Raw genomic sequence first — 21,197 nt, forward strand, 5'->3', positions numbered from 1 at the left:
CATATCTATATCTCAAGTATGATCAGACTTAATGAACATTTTACTTGTTATTAACATTTACAATTTTTATAAAATTCATCTCTACCCTCAAAATTAAGCCTTTTGCTATTTTATAATAACTAAAAATATCAAAAGTTTTTTTTATAACAAAATTTCATAAATAATGTGCCACACACACATTTATTTATGTCTAAAAATAAAGATAAAAATAAAATAAAGTTTTTAATAAAGATCTCATAACAGCCAGGAAAGTTATGCAACTTGTTGCTGGATTTTTTTACTAGGTTATTTAACAACTCTTACTAGTCAAGATGCTGAATGGTACAGAAGTAAAATTTTAATGTATAGTGGAGTTGATCCATATAAAGATGACTCAAATTCCTTAGAGGATCATAGTTCAAAGATATAATATGTTGACACCTTGTCTTAACTCAATTTTTAACTCTTAACCACACAAAAGCATACAAATCATTTAAAGCTCAATTTTATACAAAATGGCCAAGTTGATCCAAAGATTTTGATAGAGTTCTTCAGAACATACCTTTCCTAACAAGAGAAATTTAAGTACATTAAAACAAATTATAACACAGTTGTACAGTACTGACTAAAAATGTACATTTTGTGATAGTTTTACTGATCATTGTATAGCATCACTTCTAAGTACTATGTGGTAATTTTTTTTTTTGACAATTGTCAAATTTGTTTTAAAATTTACTTACACCATATCTCTTCATTATGTGAACCACTCATAGTTGACACTTTCCCAATTTAAAGTTTGGTTACTCTATCATGTATCAGGTGTGGTTAAAATGAAATGGAAACATCACAAATAGACACCAGGCAAAACACACATGCACAACACGTACAACTGGGACTCCAATACATCACATGCAAGTTGTCTATAAAAGTAGGCACAATTTCACTGATTATGACTAAATCTAATCCACAACAGAATTGATCAGCATCAGAAAGAGATAGAATAATACCTAAATCTATTTAATCTGCTATTAATCTAATATGAAATCTACTATTGATGAAAAAATATTGGAATTATGATCTTATTTGAACCTGCATCTTATACAGTGGTAGATAAAACTTCACTGCAAAGCCATTTAGCTAACAGTAGTTTATCTGAAACAATGAGTTTTTCATAAATTTTAAAATACTGTACTTTTAGTAATCTTTGATTCTGTTGTCAAAAAACTTTTCAACAACAAAGACAAATGTGCCGTAGAAATTTAAAAGTTATTAAATGCATTATCTTCTATAAGAAAAAGAATGAACTAATGTTTTTATCATTATTAATAATTAAAAAATGCATAAATGCATTCCTTGATTCTTAATAATATAAAAATGTAATTTCCTAATATCATAATTTGTGATAAATTGATTAAATAATCTAATATTGAAGTATTTAAATATATATATATATTTTTTTAATGTGTATTTGATCATACTATTTCATTCATAAAAGTTTCATAAAAATGAATTCAAATAAAAGATTATTATGAAATTTACAGCATGACTGGAGTGTTAATGTAAATATTCAACCATAAAAGATATTATTCTTTTTATGACAAGACTGTAATTGTAATAATGACCTTGAGGAATAGATGACAATGATATTTACATTACAGATTTTTAGAAACATAAAATTAGCAGACTTTTTAACCAAATATATATATATATATTTGGTTAAAAAGTCTGCTAATTTTATACTGCTAACTGTATGTATATATATATACAGTTATAACATTATACATATACAAATATATATAACTGAATAAAGGTGCAATAATTAGATGGAAAGCATTAAATACATTTACAGTTATTTCCCACCTAAAATTTATACAGTATAATAAATTTAAAAATTAATATATGGCCTTAGTTATATAGATTTTACAATTTGTATTCATTACATTATTAAAAATGACTATTAATGTAAATATTGTAAGCATATTTTGAAATCATGGAAATAAGATTTATTCAAGCGTATCTAATTCCTTATATAATTCAAAAAAAATAAATGAAGGACAAAAACAACTAACTTCCCACATTTGAATTATCAAAATTAAGTATTATTAAAATACACACACACACACACACACACATTTTATATNTTTTGTATTGCTTCAAAGAAATAGGTATTGAATATATTATACTTCTAATACAATATACTTATTGCTTAATTAATTTATATACTTTAAGAAGAATAATATTTTATTTTTAAGTCATATATTATATTAACAGAATTGAATTTTTCAGGTTTTATATTTAAATCCTGCAGAAAATTTCCACATTCATTGGCCAATGAAAAGAGGAAAATTAAATATTCATTCCCAAATTGGTGGATCTTTGACATCAGTATTAGCTGATATAGAGACAATTTGGGGAACTGCCATTCAACAATATTTAGAAATACCTCTTAAAGATTTGAAAGTTTGTAGTTTTGACATTATTTTCTGTATTTCTGTTATATTTTAAAATAATAACTCATGTTAATAATTATTAGCATTACAGAGCAGTATTAGTTGTATCTGATATTTATATCAGACAGCATGTGAAAGAAATAGTCAACTTACTGCTCACAAAACTTAAGTTTGGTGGCTGCTTCATTCATTTAGTAAGTATTTTATTTAAAAACTTTGAATTTGTCAAAGTGATAATGAATCATTTAATCTATTATTGATTTGAATATCAGTTAAAATTTTATTGTATTAGTATTTGTATTTATTTATTGTATTATTAAATATTATTTAGGAATCAGTCTGTGCTACATTTGGTGCTGGTCTTAGTTATGCTTGTGTTGTTGATGTTGGTGATCAAAAAACTTCAGTAGCTTGTGTGGAGGATGGTATTTCACATAGAAATACAAGGTAAATTTGCTCTATTCTTAAAATTTTTTATTTATGAATTAGTTTATGATAACTTAGAAGTAAATCATATAAGAAATGTTGAATCTAATTTCTATTTGAAGTTTTTTTCTTTTTAACAATCCCACAAGCATTAAATTTCATTTGAAATACCCTATTCATAACTAAGTAGATTTATCACACATCAATCTGAGAGGAAAAACTATTTTTACCTGTTTCATGCTCCAATGATGGTCCCAAAGATTTTCTGCTTTCAAATTCATAATGATTAACATAACTCTTCATAAGTTGATTCAGACCTAAATTAAATAATAGATTTTCAAACTGCTTGAAAGTCATTGCATCACCTTGTCCATATTTCTTAAAAATTTCTTTCAAAAAGAATCTATGATCGGCAGATTCGTGTCCATCTTCATCCTTTTCCTTCTGTTCATTATGAAAATATCCGTGACTATGATTTTCACTTCTAGAATGAGTGTTTTGAATTCTAGTGGTGCAAACTAACAAACAGGCACAAAATAAACTACAAAATCGTCCACACATCTTTCAAAATTAACTCTATAAACTTCTTTGAATAAGTGAATGATTTCTTGAATAGATTAAGACGGATCAACATTCAGCAGATAACTGAAAAGAAAAGGAAAAAAAATAATGTGTAGAAAACTATTGTTAATTCAATTTGTAAATTTAATTATTTCTCGCTTAATATATTCTAATTTTAACTATTACAAAACGCAGCTACAGGTAAGCGTGAGAATTTTGGGCGGCGTGTTTTCTTTGAATTTTTGCCAAAAAAGAGTCTTCTTCACTTCTGCATATGGTGCAAGGTCGTCTCTTTAAAGAAGCAAACTCGAAGGAAAATCGATCGCTTTACGTAATGTATACTTTAGTATCGTGTTGGATGTCAAATATTAAATAAATATATATACCCATTATAGACGATCTCCGATCAGATTTAGTTTTGTAAAAAGTTAATGAATAATTAATTAAACCACAGAAACAGCGTTAAAAAATATAGTATTATGCGTGCACATACAGAAAAACAACGCGCTAACAAAAATAATAAATAAATAAAACTATACTACCGAGATACTTACTAGGAATTTCTCTCATATCTTGCATACAAATGTTATTTAAATCCTTTCGAAACACAGTATTATAGCGAAACTGAACGACCTCGATCACGTGGCTCATGAACAGCAAATCGTAATTAGCTTTTTATCCTCCAATAGCTTATCACCTGTAGAATTTCAAATTTATGTAGCTTTTCTATGAGAAATGTAATGCGTTAAAAATAATGTTTCATCATTTTAATATCAGATTAACGTTAAAGAAATTAAGCAATTCCAATCAATCACGCACGACCGAAATCTGGACTAAAATATTTTCAGTCGTGCGTGTAATAACTAATTTTCAATTTTAGATTCATATGTGGTTTAAATATTTTTAAATTAATAACGAATTTTACTATCCTAAGCTTTCCGATTACACCAATGATGCGTCATATTAAACGGGATTTATTACAGTATAAAGACAGTACGAGTTTTTGTAAATCATACATTATCTACAAGTAAAAAATTATATCTGCAGAAAATCTGTAAACTTTTTTATTTTGTTTTATATACAGGACATATTCTATATGACATTTAATTTAATTATTAAACATAATATTCGAAACGAAAGTATAAACTTTCGGTTTTCCTTGGCCCCCCAAATCAAGGAAAACGAGGATTCTTAATGGCATAAAAACTAGGTTGATCTTTCCTGAATTATCATTAAGAAGCGCGTAAAATACGTGACTAAAAATACCCAGCATACCTGCGAGAAAAATTCAGAAAACGAGCTCAGTACCACGTAGATATATGTGTTTTTCTTTTTTTTTTTTAAATGCTAACTGAGGTGAGAGCGTGGAATCAAGTTATTAAGAATATATTTGAATTGTATTCATTCGAATGTTATTTAATAATTGATAAAAGAAGATGGAAAATCTGAAAAGATATTAATGTATGGAAAAATAACATATGCCTGAAAGAATGATAAAAGTTTAACAAACAAAGTCACTTCTGTAAAGAAGAGGAGCGAGAAATCAGTGTGACCTTGTAAGACATTCGTCGATACTGTGTACAGTACATTCTTCGACGAATAAACGATATTGACACTAACAAAAAAAAAATCGATAAAAATTACCGAGAAGCTTCTGACATCACAGATATACACTTTCAAAAGCAGAGGCGATCGAATCTTCCATCCGTTTGGCACGTGACTCGGCCATTGTCAAGGTCTGGGTGTGTGTAATTTAGAAAAAGGTCGAGATGTCAAGGGGACGTCTTAGAAATCGTCCTCTTCTAATTTGCTTAATTGCATTCCAATTTTATGTTTTTGCCTCGAAAATTTAAAAGATACCTTTGATTAAAATGTAAAATATTAATTTAACGCAGTAATCAGGATAAAAATAGCACTCGAAACGCGTAAAGGATTTTTTTAGGAGATAGAAATATAATATAATTAAAAAAAAAAGTATTCCGAAGGTTTACGAGTAAATCGTGGTGATAAAAATAAATTTAATTTAAATTCAGACTATAGCGGATTAAAATCGGCTTTTTTAAACATGATGAACGTTCATGAATTATATAACGCGTGAAAGACTGTTTTAAATTTAATTAAATCAAACAGTAAAAATTGAACGAAGAGACAAAGAAAGCGCAGTTTTTAATATTCAGTAAATGAAATTTATATTTATATTTCAATAGTAAAATAAATTATTATTTTAATTTGAATCTTAGAAACAGAATTTTTGCAGCAGCATAGTTTTGAAGAATTCCAGTATATATAATAAAAATCGTATTAAGTTTGATGAATCGGTAATTAATGAATCATTTTTAGTAGTCACATATACATATATTTTTAATAGTCATATAGCCTATGTCGATGATATAATACACGTGAATTGCAGAATGGAGTGAAGAACAAACGACGCGAATGAGGCTGCATTAAGTCGAATTTGTACCTGATTCTAATGCGCATCCCAATTTTTTTCAGACCAGAAAAGTCCAAAAGAGATGCGCATTATAATCGAGAAAACACGATATGTTACTATCAGGAATACAGTCGTTTTGCATGAATAGTTAATAAACATTCTTACGCAATTCAATGACATGTTTTGGAATTAAAATATTATAATTTTATTTTATTACTAAATTGTATAAAAATAGACAATAGTTTTTGTTTAGATAATAAATGCCCAAATTAATGTAGTATTGTTTTTCAGAATTACCAATTATAATTACGTAAAGTACATAAAATATTAATAGACCATTTACTATATTTAAAAGAATATTTAAATTTTAACATCAACAATTTACACGTGGCTGAACAAAAATAAAATGAATGCTCCATTTTAGATACAGTATTTTGTAATTTTACGTATCTAATTTGAAAAAAAGACTTCCAAATAGTCTTAGTACGCTATCGAATTTCATTTTTCGAAAGTTTACAAAAATATATATTTGTACAACAATATCAGAATATCGGTGGATTTAAAAAGCAAAAAATCATCCAAGAATTTAGTTGATACCAGAACTGCAGTCTCTTCAATAAGATTTGAATAAAATAACAGTTATATCGTACTACATAATATTTTGAAGATGTCAAGTTTCCAGCGAATAATCTAGTTATCGATATATTTCATATATATATAGATTGCGTAATAAAATTACAAATCAATACGCCAGTGTTTACTGTTTTCCTACAAATATTCAGTGAAATAACTATCTGAACGTAACACGGAATTTTACAGGAAAAATAGGCTTTAAAAATCTGGTAAGCATCGTGAAAGTCAACAAAACTTAGCACCATAATAATAATAATGATAAACATAATATAACAACTGCAAAAATTCTGCTTACCAAACAAGTCATGATCATTTACGTATATGTAGGTCTACACGCTTTTTATTTTATTTACTTATATATACATTTACTTTTATTTTACTTTATTTGATTTTATTTTTCCTAATTCGAATTTATTTTATTTTTCCAATTCATTTGAATTCTTTTTACATTTGAAACAATTCTATTCCGTTTATTCTGTACGCTGAAGATAACTAATGAAATGGTCAAAAATGTTTCTGATTAAATATTTTGTTTAGTAATTTAATTCATAAAATCAACAATGTATTTTACAAATTTATAAAATCAAACTCAATTTAACTAATATGCGATCATCATTGTCAAAGCTTGATCAAATTGTCATACGCTTTTATTGTGATCTTTGTCGAAATAATTAGCTATTTAGTTCATCTCTTAACTATTCAACATCAGTGACCAAAAAAGACCATTGGTGCTGTATACTTTGCAGAGCGATTTATTAAAACGTGGGAAAAACCCCACAGAAAGATTCTAGGTTTGGCAATTTTCCACAAATTGGGCGATTTCATACTGTATTTTAGCGTCAGAAATATTTTTCTTGATAGAGTTTATTTTGGGCAATTTACAAGTTTATTCTAGATTTTAATTTATCGATTCTGGCTATTATTTCAATATTTTTGCTATAAGTTTTGGCAAATATGGCGAGACGTCTCAAATACTTTAGATGTAGAAAAAAAATGGCGAAAGTTCAGCTTTTTTATACATTTCGAAGTACCTTGCAGCTCGTTAAAAGGTTGAAAAATTACTACACTAGATAAATTTTCGTAAAATTTTATAGTTTTCCTTCTAACAAAATTAAATATTTTCTATAAACACAGTAAATAAGTGAAGACAGTGAAATAATAAGAAAATTTCACGTATCGTTGTACAGAGTATTACTGCTATTAATTATTATTTTATTTTATAAATGATAATCGTTACCAATGCAATACAAAAAACAGCGAATAAAAATAACATAAAATTAAACTGGAAATGTAAGGAATTTTAAAAATAAATTTAATTAAGCACTTTTACGACAAGACTTCCTAATGAATAAAGCGCTTTAAATTATGAAAATTAAACAATTCACTTAATAATAAATTTATATACTTAATTAATTAATTGCTTTTTTTAAGCTAGTGCCAAATATTGCAATTTAATACTTTTTAATACATTAGCGAGTATTGCTATGTCTGTTTTTCAATTTATTATTATTTTTTTCGAGCTTTTTTAGTGAATATTTAAGAAATTTCATTCAGATTAATTCATTTTGTAGCAACATGTAATGAAAATTATATTTAAAATTAGAATAAATTCAAAGCGAAATAGTTTTAATAAGAACAAATAATAAAGTTACGGGAAAGTAACTGACAAAAAATTAGCCAGAGCTTAATAGAAAGGGAATGTTACGCAATAACGAATGATGGATGGTGAAATTCTTTAGAGGATTCTATCGCTCAACAGTTATCGATTAAATACGCTAATAAATTTTCATCAAATAATTAAAAAAAAATCAAGGATGTAAAAGTGTTTTCCTTAAGATAAAAATGTCGTTACACCCTGCCGACACGTGACAAACTATAGTTGATCCATTTTAATTCTTCCTTGAAAATAAATTATCTAAAACCTTGAAATAATTTCATCTGAAAAATTTTAGTTACAAGAACTCTTTTCCACAGTTCAGGGTAATTTCTAGTTTAAAAAATCCATATATCGACCTTTATACTTTAATGATCATAAAGTAAATACTTCAGTTTGGGCGTTTTAAGGGTGTTGCTTAAATGCAATAAATTTATCAAAGAATATTGTAGCAGCTATATTTCTAAATATCACAAAAGTATCGTACGACATTCGCAATAATCTTGAAAAGGCTGCAACTTAAAATAATTTATAAATTTAAAAGGAAAAGATAAACTTACAACAGTATCACTCATTTCACGCTAGTTACAGAAGCTCAAATTCAGCTGCTGGAATAGAAATCTGTAAAAATGTACTAAAAGTTTGATTAATTTGTAAATCTTAAAAAGATTTTAAGTTTTCTTTATAAATCATCTACGTGACTTGCACTATTATAACATTCTTCGGTTACAATGATACACAATGGATCGAATTTATTAAATAATTTAAATATGTCGTGTATAGTAATTCTCAAAATGTTATCTGTGGTAAAATAAAATGAAAATCTGTGCCGAAATATGAGTGTTCAGGCGAAGTGACGTCACACAAAAGAGAACAATACAAAACACAATTATCTTCCGTTTCTAGTTAACTGTCTTTATCTAAGCTTTCTTTATATATAGCCTATATACCGTTTAATATACATCCATCACAGCCTCATGGCCTACAGCTATATCATAGTAGCCGAGGTTTTTCTATTTCGACTTTCACTCGTTGGAATTAACCGTAATACTTGAATATCAGCTAAACTTGTTAAATCTGATTATTGTTTTCGGAAAATTATATAACCGCCAGTTGCAAATAAATAAGAGATTAGATATTATTTAAATGAATCGACACGTCATAATCGATGTTTTGATATATTAAAAATGTTTTTAATCGGCAATCAAAATTCCCGCTCTCTTATCACTCTTCAAAATTCCAATTTTCTTCTTTAATATAAGCAACTAAACAATACAGTTATCTTACCTTCAGGAACAGCTGTGAACTGGTACGTTTCGCATCATCTAACAATTCACGAGAGCACTACTGTGGATTTCATTTATTACGAGCAGTAAGCGATGTTTCTATACAAACAGACTGTGTTGTATTATTTACTGGATCTTCTGGCATGTTTTATAGTACTGGAGTAATTTGATGCATTTCGACAGATGGTGAATATTGGCAATAATCGTTAAATTAATATTCATTTTTAAAGTTTATCCAGATGTTGGAGATATTTAGAATGAACACATTTTAACTTTATTGTTTAATTTAAATGAATTTCGAGCTTTATAATCATAATTAAAAGCCGAATATCTTATAGTTTGAATGGCGTACGTGTTATACGTCAAGGTTTATAGATACTGAACAGATGAATATGTATTTTATATTAAAGAGTAAAAACTTCTTTATTGCTAATGTTATTCTTATTTTAATAGATAACAATAAAAACGAAAACTATTCTGTATTAATATCGGTATATTCGAAATAGATGGCGAAGGCGGTTGAGATGTCAGCCGCTGGAGAATCCGGGCCGTAACTCACCAGAAACTTTTCAGTCCCGTCGCAGTTCCCATTGCGGGCCTTGACAACGATGGGTATGGAAATAAATGTCCTCTTGGTACCCACAGGACAAAAAGAGAGAGATTTACAGTATGTATTCAAGTTTTTCGTTTTTAATTAACAGGCAAGTATTACATTGTTTGATCATGTCTGGAAAGTTTATATCGCTGAGGATGCCTTTAAAATGGCTTACGTAAAATATTTTTATTTCAATCGCCATTCATTTAACATTATAAATTCATAAAAACTAGAAATATTATTCTGAATGCTTAAAATATTCGATAAAAAGAAGAAAAAAAAAAAAAAAAGAAAAGAAAACGATTTCTGTAAGTAGTAAATTATTTCAAATCATTTCATGCCAAACTTGCATTTTCATTTTAAAAATATAAATTATTTATAGATAAGAATAAAAATGTCTAGTAATTAATATTATCTAGTAAAATACATTAATTCGAAGCTATTAATTACATGAGTTTAACTTGACCAATTTCGCTAATCTCAATTTCCGATCAACGTGGAAGTCGCTGGGGAACACATTCGCAATTCAATTAGTCATAACAATACAGTATGAATAATTTTTTATATACAAAATGTTTATAAATATCCCATGTTACACTAAATTTAGCTAACCTATTGAAATTTTAAAAGGATTAAAATAATCCGATTTAAACGACTCCAAAAAATTAATTATTTAAAGATAAAAAAAAATAATCATTAATATTAAATTTTCAAAAAATAACCAATAATAGGATAAAACTGAAAGGATGGAATGGAGCTTTTAATCTATCGGAACTCTTACCGGTTTCACTAGAGTAATTATATTAAAAGCAAGTAGACTGTGTTAAACTTTTAATGTGTATTTTAGAAGATACCGCATAAATTTTATCGTCTTAAAAATAGCTCAAATACTTTTTTGGGTTTTTCTGAATATTTTTATTATGAGATTTGTCAGATCGTCTATTTTGTTAATTCGCTAAACGTCCTTTATAAATCCATTAGCATTACAAAATATTTGTAGAGAGCATTGAACAAATTATAATAAACGATTATAAATGATTATAAAGTACCGGTTCAAATTTTACAAGAAAATAGAACTAAATCCGAGACAAGACAGATAAATTATGTAAACATTTTCTTTATATTCTTTCAAATTTTTTAAGAGTCTCTACACGATAAAAAGAACTTGTTAAAGCGAAATATTATCATAACTAGAGCAAAGAAAAAGAAAAAACTTCTTGTACGACGATAATTACAAAAATGATCACGTAATGTGACGTCATATAGGTAATCATATTATTAGTTGCTATTGATTTTGATTTTTTTCCTGGTCTGAAAAAAATCATATTACTTTTTTCTTTTTATTTCATTTAAACGTGTATTTTAGTTTATAATAAATTAAAATGACGCTACTTTCAACAATAGGCAGCCTATATTTCCCCTTCCTGTTGACAACCATCAAAGTAATCATTAACATTACTTAAAACTGATACGCAGCAATTAGCATAAAAAATCGTAGGTATTTTTAAAAGTAATTTTATAAATTTCTTTTAACATTTTAAACATATTTTCTGTAGAATAGTTTGTTCAAAAATTGGCATGTCTACATTCCAAACATTTCTTTCGAATGGAAAAAGTCAATCAATTCGTAACATTTACACGAAAATGACTTTATTCCTTATCAGCTTTCGAAATATCAACCTTAAAATTTGATTATCGAAATAACTTTAATATCGTTAATAAAATTAATAAAAGAATCGCAAGGAACGATTTTAAATTATTGATTTTTTCCCCTCTATCTTCTTGGAAATGTCATTAAAAGAAATGTAATGTTTCTATAACATTTATGTCATTTCAAAAGGAAAAATGTTCGGAATTTTTTCGAAGAGGAGCCACCATATATAACAATTTCTTTATTTAAATAAATTTTTTCGAGTGTTTCGTTTCGTAAAATATGAAATTTTTCACTCGTATAATTTTTTTTCTTTCTAATATAAAAAATGAATAAAACGGAGTGCTGTCTCTTGTACTGTAAATATAAAGCTACTTCGGTCTCATTGATTCACTCACTCATTGCTGACATGAAATGTTTGCGTATAGAACAGGTTTCTTATAGAAAAACGAAATGATATAATCGAAAGAAGACATCAAATATGTTATCAGAGAAATCCAATTTTTCAAAATAGAAATATTTTATGCGCTACGAGATGTCAAAGTTCAATCTCGAAATTCTCAAAGAACTTCACGATGTAAGTAATTTAAGTACCATCTTCCTATTTTTAAAGATATTTATTATTATTAATTTGCTCCGCATTATTTGACATTGCTATTTTTTTGTCCTGGTCAAGGGCGAAGTCCTTAGTATTATATATAAAACTTACATATGTGCTGACAACAAATTCCAATTAAATGAAAGATAAAGCTAGATAACGTTTGAAGTGGAATGACAACGGACATAAATATATTTTTAACCCTTTTTAAAAAGCTTACTTAGCAATAGGCAATTGCTTAGTGACCCATTTTTCATGGGTATTAGAAAAAGCATTATAAATAGATCCGCGATTTTAAATATTCACAACTTAAAGGCAATTATCGAAGTGGCATTCTGTAAATAGAATATATTAATATATACTTATATTTACATTTATACATAATTGTGTAAGCTTATAAAGGGAGAATAACTATTTTAGCTAAGTCGGATAGTTTTAAAAAAATCTATTTAAAGTAAGTCTCAACATCGTTTATGCATATTTTTAAATCGGGATCTTTAACCAGTTAATAGTCTATAAGCGAAGTATACGGAATGAAAATAGGTGCTTAATTAGGTTCTATTTAGAAAGAAATTAATTTCTTTTAAACTGTACATTATAAAAAGATAGCAAGAAAAAATTTGGTCAGTTTTGAGAAATTGCAATTACCGCCCTGTTAAGTCGACAATAGGTCAAGCGATACAAAATTTTCTCCGATAAACTATTTTAAAATCCCTAACACTTCCGTGAGAAAAACTACACAGGCACATAATTTCCGATTATTTTAAAAATTCTTACAACATACGAACTCGTTGATTATTGGGCGCAATGTTTTCCTCAACAATTCTGGAAAACTAAATATGGGCGTGTAGAATTCTTTAGATAGTACCATCAAGTCCGATATGCACCATTTAATGCATAATACGTACCAGAAAATCGATAAATTGTTATAATTTGCCTCTTTCGTAATTCCTCTTCGATCACACCATTTTCCAATAAGAATGAAATAGAATTCTAGATATAAATTATTACAAAACTCGGAAATAACAGATCTAAAATCCACGAAATGGTGGATTGGAATTGTAATGCGAATGACACAGAACAATAGGGTATACGGTTGGCTTCAATTTTACACATTATATGCTGGCTCGACAAACTCTTAATAAGATCGGTCAGCACGGATGAAGGGATGAAGAATGTTGCCCTAATCCAAACTATCAGGAATCTTACTCATTCGTGCGATTTAAGTCAATAATTAATTAGTCCTCTTTAAGTTAATAACCGCGTATTAGATAAAATCTACGGAAAATAACCGTTTAGATCAGTTTCGAAGAATATTAAATATCATGTTAAGTGCCATTTAGGAAATTTAAGAGCGGATAGATACTAATCCATTATGTAAACATCAGTTAATTAAGGACAAGCTGTTACGTAGCACGACAGAAGTATAACATCGAGTTATTATGCAGTTCAGAAAACCGAATAATTGTCCGATAAGTTACAAAAATAACAATGCGATTTGTAAAGGTCTCAAAAGACTATTGGACTTTTTAAAAATGGATTATTCTCAAGTAAATTTAAATTATCTATATAGGACTCAATTAAGAGTTTTTTTAAAAAAAAGAAAAGAAAAACCAACTCAAAGTTAAAAATTGAAACAGTGTCATTTTTTTAGGAAAGCAAAATTATACACACAGCAATGCTGTAAGAACACATTAAGAACATAAAGCCAACTTAATTGTAGAATTTCGATTGGATAAGGAAAAATACCTGAGAAAAGCGACATCTGAACTTCAAAACAAGAATTAAGTTCGAGCTGTTGTCCCACTAACCGAATTGTATTAGGGCGAAGTAAATTTCGTTCGGGTTTTCCATCGTTTCCACCACCCAGTGGAAAAACCTACGTTTTAAAATTTTCAAAATGTGAAAATAAAAACAGTGAATTGTTTTTCAGCTTTCTTTTTAAAGGCTCATTGATTAAATTTCACCTGTCTCGAGCTAGTGATTTAAAAAAAAGAAAAGAAAAAAACCAGTTAAACAGGCACGAATCGTATCTTCAAAATCTTTCTTTTGCCGGGAAAAATCAGACGGAGGATGCTGACAAAATAAAAAAAAAACAAAAAAAAAAAAAAACTGTGAAAATTTATTTTGTGACGTAATTTCTGTCATTGTGTTTCACTTCCTCCAGTTCGGATTGTCACTAAATGATGCGAAGTACTTGCTGATACCAAATCGAATAAATTTAATGACAGTCAATATTTTCTCACGCTGTAAAATATAACTGTGACATTAGTAGAATAAACAGAGACAAATGCAAACGCACGTTTTAAATATTTAAGGAACCATCAATTTCTTTCTGGCACCAGATTCTATGCAAAGTGAAACCCAAAGTTATTCAGAAAAAAATAATTTTTAATTTCTGGATAATCTATAAAAAAAAATCGATATTTATCTAGAATAGACCTATAATAATTTACAATATGGAACAATTAAAAAAACCTCTAATATATAGCCTATATATTTTTTATTTAAATTCTTTTCCTTAAAAATTACGTAATAGAAGAAACACGTATCACTACAGAAACAATATCTAAATAAACGAAGGGGAAATAAACATGAGAACTTTCATGACAACCTGGAAAAATAACAACTTTTTCTATTATTATTTATTTTTTTATTTTATTTTTTCCCAGCAAAGACTGCAGAGCAGAGCTGTACCTATCATACAGCAACAACCGTATAGTTAAAAGTGGCGCTGCTATCGAGTTTTCTATACTTAAGTCTTGTAGATCGTTCGCCTGAATGATATATGAAAGAAAATGGTCAGGAATGATTCCTTGTTTCATACAATGGTAGTGACTGCCGTTGTCAGTCTCCAATCTTGCCTAAAGAAGAATGGACAATCTCCAATACTGTATACGGTGAGTGTGTATAAGTTTCCTTGTTTGGAAGCCGTCGACCTTTTATAAATTAATTTTAAATAAAAGTATCGCATTAATTTGTTAGTTTTTAATTTCTCGATTATCTGTAACTATTTATTCGTAGAATTTTTGAGGATAATTTAACGCGTTCAAAATGTAGTTTGATTTTCAGTTTCAATTTTTGTCATGGCATCTGGCATCTTTCACGTATGAAAAGATATTCTGTTTACAATTGCATCCTTTTATCTAGAAGAAATTTCAAGATAATCCAAATTAAATTGATATCCGAGAAGGTTATTTGTTATCTATAAAGGTTGCTGAGTAAGAAAAAATTTATAAGTGGATAAGATGTTTTCTATGAGGCAAAACATAATTTCGTTTATTTTCAGAACAAATCTGGAATAAGCGCATTTAATAATAATATTTAAATAAAATACGAAGGAACCTGTTTTAATTAAATGCAAAAAAAATTTCTTCCTGAAAGTCGAACATTTTTTATTTAAAATATTTTTCATCTCGTTAGAAAGATAGGTGAAAGCATTTCTATTCAAAGCAACATATTGTCTACTTGATTTAGTATGTACTGTAAATCCAATCTTTTGATGGGATTTACTTTTAACATAAAATCAGATTTACTGTGGTAAAAAATAAAAACTTCAAAAATTCCAGGTTTAAAAGATATAAATACGCCGTTAATAATATATTTATAAACCGATTTTCTCTTGTTATTCAGAAAATATTTAATACTTTTAACGTTGCTACTGCGAAAAAGTAGTTTCTCATTTAATGAGATCGAATTTTATTACCTAGACTTAGTTTCTATAAAAAGTTTATAATCAAATCAACAGTTTATATAATAATACTTTGTCATTTCGAATCGCAGAAAGCTAATAACAGAATGCACTATTGCTAGACTCTGAACTGAAATATGTAATTTAGGTATCTTTTAATTAATATAACCTACGTTTACAAATAGACAATGCTTATAACACTCTAGAAACGCAACTTTTCTTCTCAATTTTATTTATTCTATTCTAGTGTGGAATTATTTTAAAAAATTATTTTAATATAATCTTTATTTCAAATATAATCTATATAGCTATTTACACAAAAAAATTTTAAAGCAAATATAATTTAAATTATGGAAAATAACAATATGAAATCGTGTGGTTTTACGAAACCATTTTGACCATCACCATCATAAAGGAATATTCAGATTCTGAATTATTATTTTAGAGATAAAAAATACATAAACGCACCTTTCATTTGTCTTCACAGAAATGTCTAGTACATAAAATTCTACAACAATTTCCTCCGTTAGTACGCAAATTAAGACCAAAGTACAACGAATATCGATAACCAAGGACACTTTTACAATGCCTGACCGAAATCCTAGTTTAATATAGGTATATCGAATTTATATTAGATCTTCTTCATTTTAGCCCACTGCCCCACTCATAAAACACATAAATATTAACGCAATTAGCCCAAACTATGCATTTAGATGCATGTTGTGGACACATCCGAAATAATTTAAGAATTTTGTAGATAGATTACGTTCCACAAACCCATATTCTGCATATCCTTACGAAAACGTTTTGTAACCAAGTGTACTCAAATTTAGAAAACCAAACTTCGTAATAACGACACAATTGCATTCTACGTGCAACTGCGCCGTTCTACTCGGCGTAGATGAAGAAGAAAACGCTAAAATTTATTCGCGTATTCCCATTAATTTTCATTCCTGTAACCGAATATTTCTTAATGAATATATTTTACCATACATTTATTGAGTAATATATAAAATGAGGTTGGGATTAACGTCTTTACTATTCACTACAATGGCCACTGACAACAATATTGAGGTCATTACCATTTAAAGAGATATGTCGAGTTTTCTGGGAACTTTCGTACAAGAATTTTTACTTGTTGAGTATTCGTATTTCAAGGTTGTTTGTCTCCTTTTCAAACCTTAAACTTTTAATCTTGAAGTTTTAACTTAACATATACTAGGAAAACCTTTAAAAAGATCGACATATATATTCTAACCAAACACCTTTTGGTTATGATATGGAATTTCATTTAGCTAGAAGTAATCATAAGCAAAAATAATAACAATCACTCTCACAAAACATCATAATAATTAGTAGTTAATGTAAATATATTTACTCGTTTTCAAAATTAAAAAAATATATATCGTCTTTAAGAATTTAATAAACCAACATTTTATAAAACACACATTTAAAATTTGACGAAAAATGCAAACTCACAACAGATCTGTTCTTTTTAGAGTACTACTGAAATCCGGAGTTTTAATCCTCTTTGCTACTAACCTTCCTTCACAACAAACTGTCATTACAATTTATATAATATAAAAAGTATAAAATAATAAAAAAATCCTAAAACTGACTCTTCATTATATACTTAAATATAAGAGTTTTATAAACCAGCATTTTTATNCAATCACTTGTGCTGTTGATGATATGTCAGTGGATTCGTCCACAGCCAAAGAAAAATAAGCACAGTTTGCAACTAAAATATTAAGTTGGCCAGAAATGTCTGAAGCAATTTTCGAGTTTCTCAGTTGTATCGTCATGCGGTTAAGGCTGATTGTTTGAAAACACTTTGTCTTCTCAGGACACATCTCACTTGCAATGATAAGGCACTTTTTTATCATATCGCCATCTGTGAAAGGTTTCCCATTCTTGGCTATTAAAGCAGATATTTCTAGACTGGCTTCAACAGCTGCATCCAATTCTCCAGATTGTTTCTTGAACACATTTTGTTGGCTGATTAGTGATCATCGTAACGATTCGATTTTCTGTTTGCATTCCGTACCTTGCAGAAGGAAATCCTTGTGTTGGCTTTCATGATGTCACCTCAGGTTGAATTCTTTTGGCACTGCTATTGTTCCATTGCACAAAAGGCAAATAATGCTGTTGTTCTGTTGCACAAAACAGTACTTGTTAGTCCACACGTCTTGAAATTGACGATTCTCGCGATCGACCTCGCATTCAATGCCCGGCGCCATACTGTTCACTCTGCAAAACAATGTCTTGTTGTGCCGAAAATTCTGAGGCCCGCAATGAATCGTGTTTGAGATAAGGCAAACTAGACTACCATATGCTTTGTTCTGTATCCACTCTGACCAAAGACTAAAGAGGCAGGGACAGAAGACTATTACGCACACGTGACAAATGGCCAGGCAGGTCTTAATTCGTTCGACCCNAAGCGTACAGAAACGTTGCTGTTGTTCCAGCAAAGATCTTATTTTCACTTTACCGAGTGCCTAGTAGGTAATTTGCAGATTACCTAGATAATCTGAACATTACCTAGGTAATTTGAGAAATGGAATAATTTTCGTAGCTTTAACGGATCACCCTGGTTAATCTGCAGATTAGCTAGGTAATGTACACATTAACGACTTTCGAGCTTTAGCGGTAACATATATAATAATTTCCCTAATTGTATTAATATTTTAAACCGTTTGATTTTTTGTATGTTTTTTAATTGGTTAATGATTGATTCTATCAACTAATTTGTTGATTGTATTAACTTGATTCTTTAGATATCGAAAATTCTTTCGTATTCGTTTCGGCGGTACATATACTAAAATTGGAACGATACAGAGTTGTTGTTAATTTAAGCGTACAGAAACGTTGCTGTTGTTCCAGCAAAGATCTTATTTTCACTTTACCGAGTGCCTAGTAGATAATTTGAGAAATAGAACAATTTTAACAACTTTAACGGATCACCCTAGTTAATCTGCAGATTAGCTAGGTAATGTACACATTAACGACTTTCGAGCTTTAGCGGTAACATAGGCATTGTACAAGCAAACCGTTCTTCTGCTTTGTGTGCAGTACAAGCATTGTGTGCAGTACAGGCAAGCCGTTCTTCTGCTGATAAACCAGCAATAAAAAAATATGCACATGGAATCTTCCAAGATCCATTTAAAGCAACCAGTATGAAAACTAAAACGTCTTTTGCAAGTTCTCCTGTTATACAAATTTCAGTTCCTATGTCAACATAACCATGATAATGACGACCATCAAAATATTCATGCTGTCTAATAACCATTTCATCCATTATTAAACAGCACAAAGTTGGTTTATCTGCAGACATAGAGCGTAGAGCAACAAAAGCTTCCTCGGTAAATCCAGGTGAAGCAGAAATGCCTGAATACCACGAACGAATTGTACGAGGATGAGGCAGAGCGAAGCCCAAGCTGCTTCTAACATAGTTATAACCACTGGATGATAAATAGTTAAGCGTAAGTGCAAACTTACGTAAGGCTGCTGGATATGCTCCTACGGAATTTTTTTAAGCCGATGTTGGACAGCCTGCGTTAATTGAAATGGAGTGCCATAAGTGCCATCTGAACATTCCTCCAGCAACTCCAGTCCTGCCTCAGCGATGTAATTGTTTTTCTTTAAAAATTCTACAACAAAACAAAAAGAAGAAATTAAAGTCAATAAAAACTAAAATAAAATAAGTAATCAGTTTAGAGAACAGAAGTTACTTAGACTGGTTACTAGACTAACCTGGATTTGTAGCATCGACGGCAGTGCTTGAAGAGAACGGATTTGATGCTCCAATAACTATGTTACAAGTATTTTGTTCATTGTCATTAACCCACGGTCATCCAGTTGTCAAACAATTTTCTTCCACATAATAATCACATTTTAATATTCTCATAAAAGTTCGAAATGTTTTACCGTTTTCAAATTGAATCATTAATTTTATATGAAAAATTTATCAATTTATTTTTTTCCTCTCTAGAAAATTAGTTTTGACATCTTTTCTTGTAAGGTGNATAAGAGTTTTATAAACCAGCATTTTTATTAAATTTTAACTATAGGTCTTTTAATTTTAATAAATATAAATCTTACTGACGATCTGGGGACGATTTCATTACTTTAAATCTAAATAAATTAGTCTTTTCGAAATTGTGAAACAACTTCTTTTGTCTCTATCAATAAATAATGCTGTCTAAAATTCCTCTCAAGATCTTTGCAACGAGATAAAGCGATTATATTATGTTTAAACACAAACGATTTTAATCTTGTTTTTTAAGCAATTATAATACCATTAAAAATTAATTAAAAATTAATAAAACTACTAATAGGTGACCTTTTATTATTTAACGCAGAGAATTTTTTCACTTAATTTATCTATCATAAACATTTCTACAAATTACATAAAAAATAAGTTGCGAGGGTTTCAAGACAAAACCAAAAAAAATCCATCAACACAAATTTCAAGAATTGATCTTTCACAATACTTTGGTATCCTGTCATTATTGCGCTTAACATTTTAATTAATATAATATTTATACACCCGAGCTTTTTTCACGAGTAATTAACTAGTATCTTAATTATCCCACGAACTATTTATCCTGTTAATCCTCGTAACTTATATGGTATCAATTGAGAAGAGATGTCTCATTTATATTTTAAAATAGCGCAATTTCGTACATTGATCATTCCCGGAATTTAATTTTAATTATTGATATTAATCTCTCGGATAATCCGAATGGAGGAAGCTGTTTAAATTCGGAAAATGTTAAATTTCCGATTCAATTTTAGCGAAACAGAACGAAAAATAAGGAAAAATAAGGTGAGCGAGGGAAAAAAGAATATCTTATGTCTTTGTTACGGATAAAGGAAAAAGTAAAAAAATAAAAAAAACAGCAGCTAGTGGCAAAATAGATAAATACCGTAACCACCTTTTACAAGCACAGAAAAAGCTGCAACCATTAATAAATCTGGAGACAAGTACCTTACAGATTTATTATCCCTATTATTACTGTTATATGAATTTTAGTTTAAATACATTTAGCGATATTTTTAGAATGGCGTAGATATTTAAGATAAGTTACCGAATTTTGTGTTTCATAATGACAAAATCAATCAACTGCTGGATTTCCTTTGGAATAAGCTTTAAAAAAAAATGATTGAAGATTTTGCCATTTAGTTTTTTTTTTTTTTTTTTTTTTTATGAAACTCATCCTTACCCTCAAAATTAAGC

The 21,197-nt window shown here is 28.7% G+C and overlaps 2 protein-coding genes and 1 long non-coding RNA gene across 6 annotated transcripts in view; 2 read left to right on the forward strand and 1 right to left on the reverse strand.

Moving 5' to 3' along the window:
• Positions 1 to 311: 311 nt before the first annotated feature.
• Positions 312 to 2,959, forward strand: LOC111631067 (actin-related protein 8-like). Its single transcript, XM_023375260.1, has 4 exons — positions 312 to 329; positions 2,266 to 2,439; positions 2,513 to 2,623; positions 2,761 to 2,959. Exons 1-4 carry the CDS (start codon positions 312 to 314, stop codon positions 2,878 to 2,880), a joined length of 423 nt encoding a protein of 140 aa, XP_023231028.1. The 3' UTR covers positions 2,881 to 2,959.
• A 129-nt stretch (positions 2,960 to 3,088) lies between these two features.
• Positions 3,089 to 17,614, reverse strand: LOC111631081. 3 transcript variants are annotated; one of them, XR_002757636.1, is made up of 3 exons: positions 16,427 to 17,614; positions 3,971 to 4,113; positions 3,089 to 3,500 (listed from the first exon to the last, which is right to left on the reverse strand). It is a non-coding gene; the product is annotated as an uncharacterized LOC111631081 (long non-coding RNA). The 3 variants fall into 3 exon arrangements; XR_002757634.1 differs by lacking the exon at positions 16,427 to 17,614 and adding an exon at positions 6,779 to 6,926; XR_002757635.1 differs by lacking the exon at positions 16,427 to 17,614 and adding an exon at positions 6,779 to 6,914 and having other exon boundaries at positions 3,971 to 4,142.
• The window catches only part of LOC111631078 (zinc transporter 2-like), a 45,329-nt gene continuing 36,321 nt past the window's right edge, over positions 12,190 to 21,197 (forward strand). The window contains exon 1 of one of the 2 annotated variants that reach the window (XM_023375271.1): positions 12,190 to 12,246. In XM_023375271.1, the coding sequence (XP_023231039.1) occupies positions 12,193 to 12,246 (54 nt within the window). In that variant the 5' untranslated portion in view covers positions 12,190 to 12,192. Of the gene's footprint in view, positions 12,247 to 15,065; positions 15,168 to 21,197 lie in introns of those variants that run through there. The other variant, XM_023375270.1, reaches the window with a different exon arrangement.

The sequence above is a fragment of the Centruroides sculpturatus genome, unplaced genomic scaffold (genome assembly GCF_000671375.1).
Source record: "Centruroides sculpturatus isolate CEXI.00-Female unplaced genomic scaffold, Cexi_2.0 scaffold654, whole genome shotgun sequence".
In the NCBI taxonomy this organism is placed as follows: Eukaryota; Metazoa; Arthropoda; class Arachnida; order Scorpiones; family Buthidae; genus Centruroides; species Centruroides sculpturatus.

Excerpts from the sequence above, each read along its gene's own strand:
- LOC111631067 (XM_023375260.1), top strand. Across the intron at positions 2,440-2,512 it reads TACCTCTTAAAGATTTGAAA|CATTACAGAGCAGTATTAGT; the intron begins GTTTGTAGTTTT and ends AATAATTATTAG. Across the intron at positions 2,624-2,760 it reads GTGGCTGCTTCATTCATTTA|GAATCAGTCTGTGCTACATT; the intron begins GTAAGTATTTTA and ends AATATTATTTAG.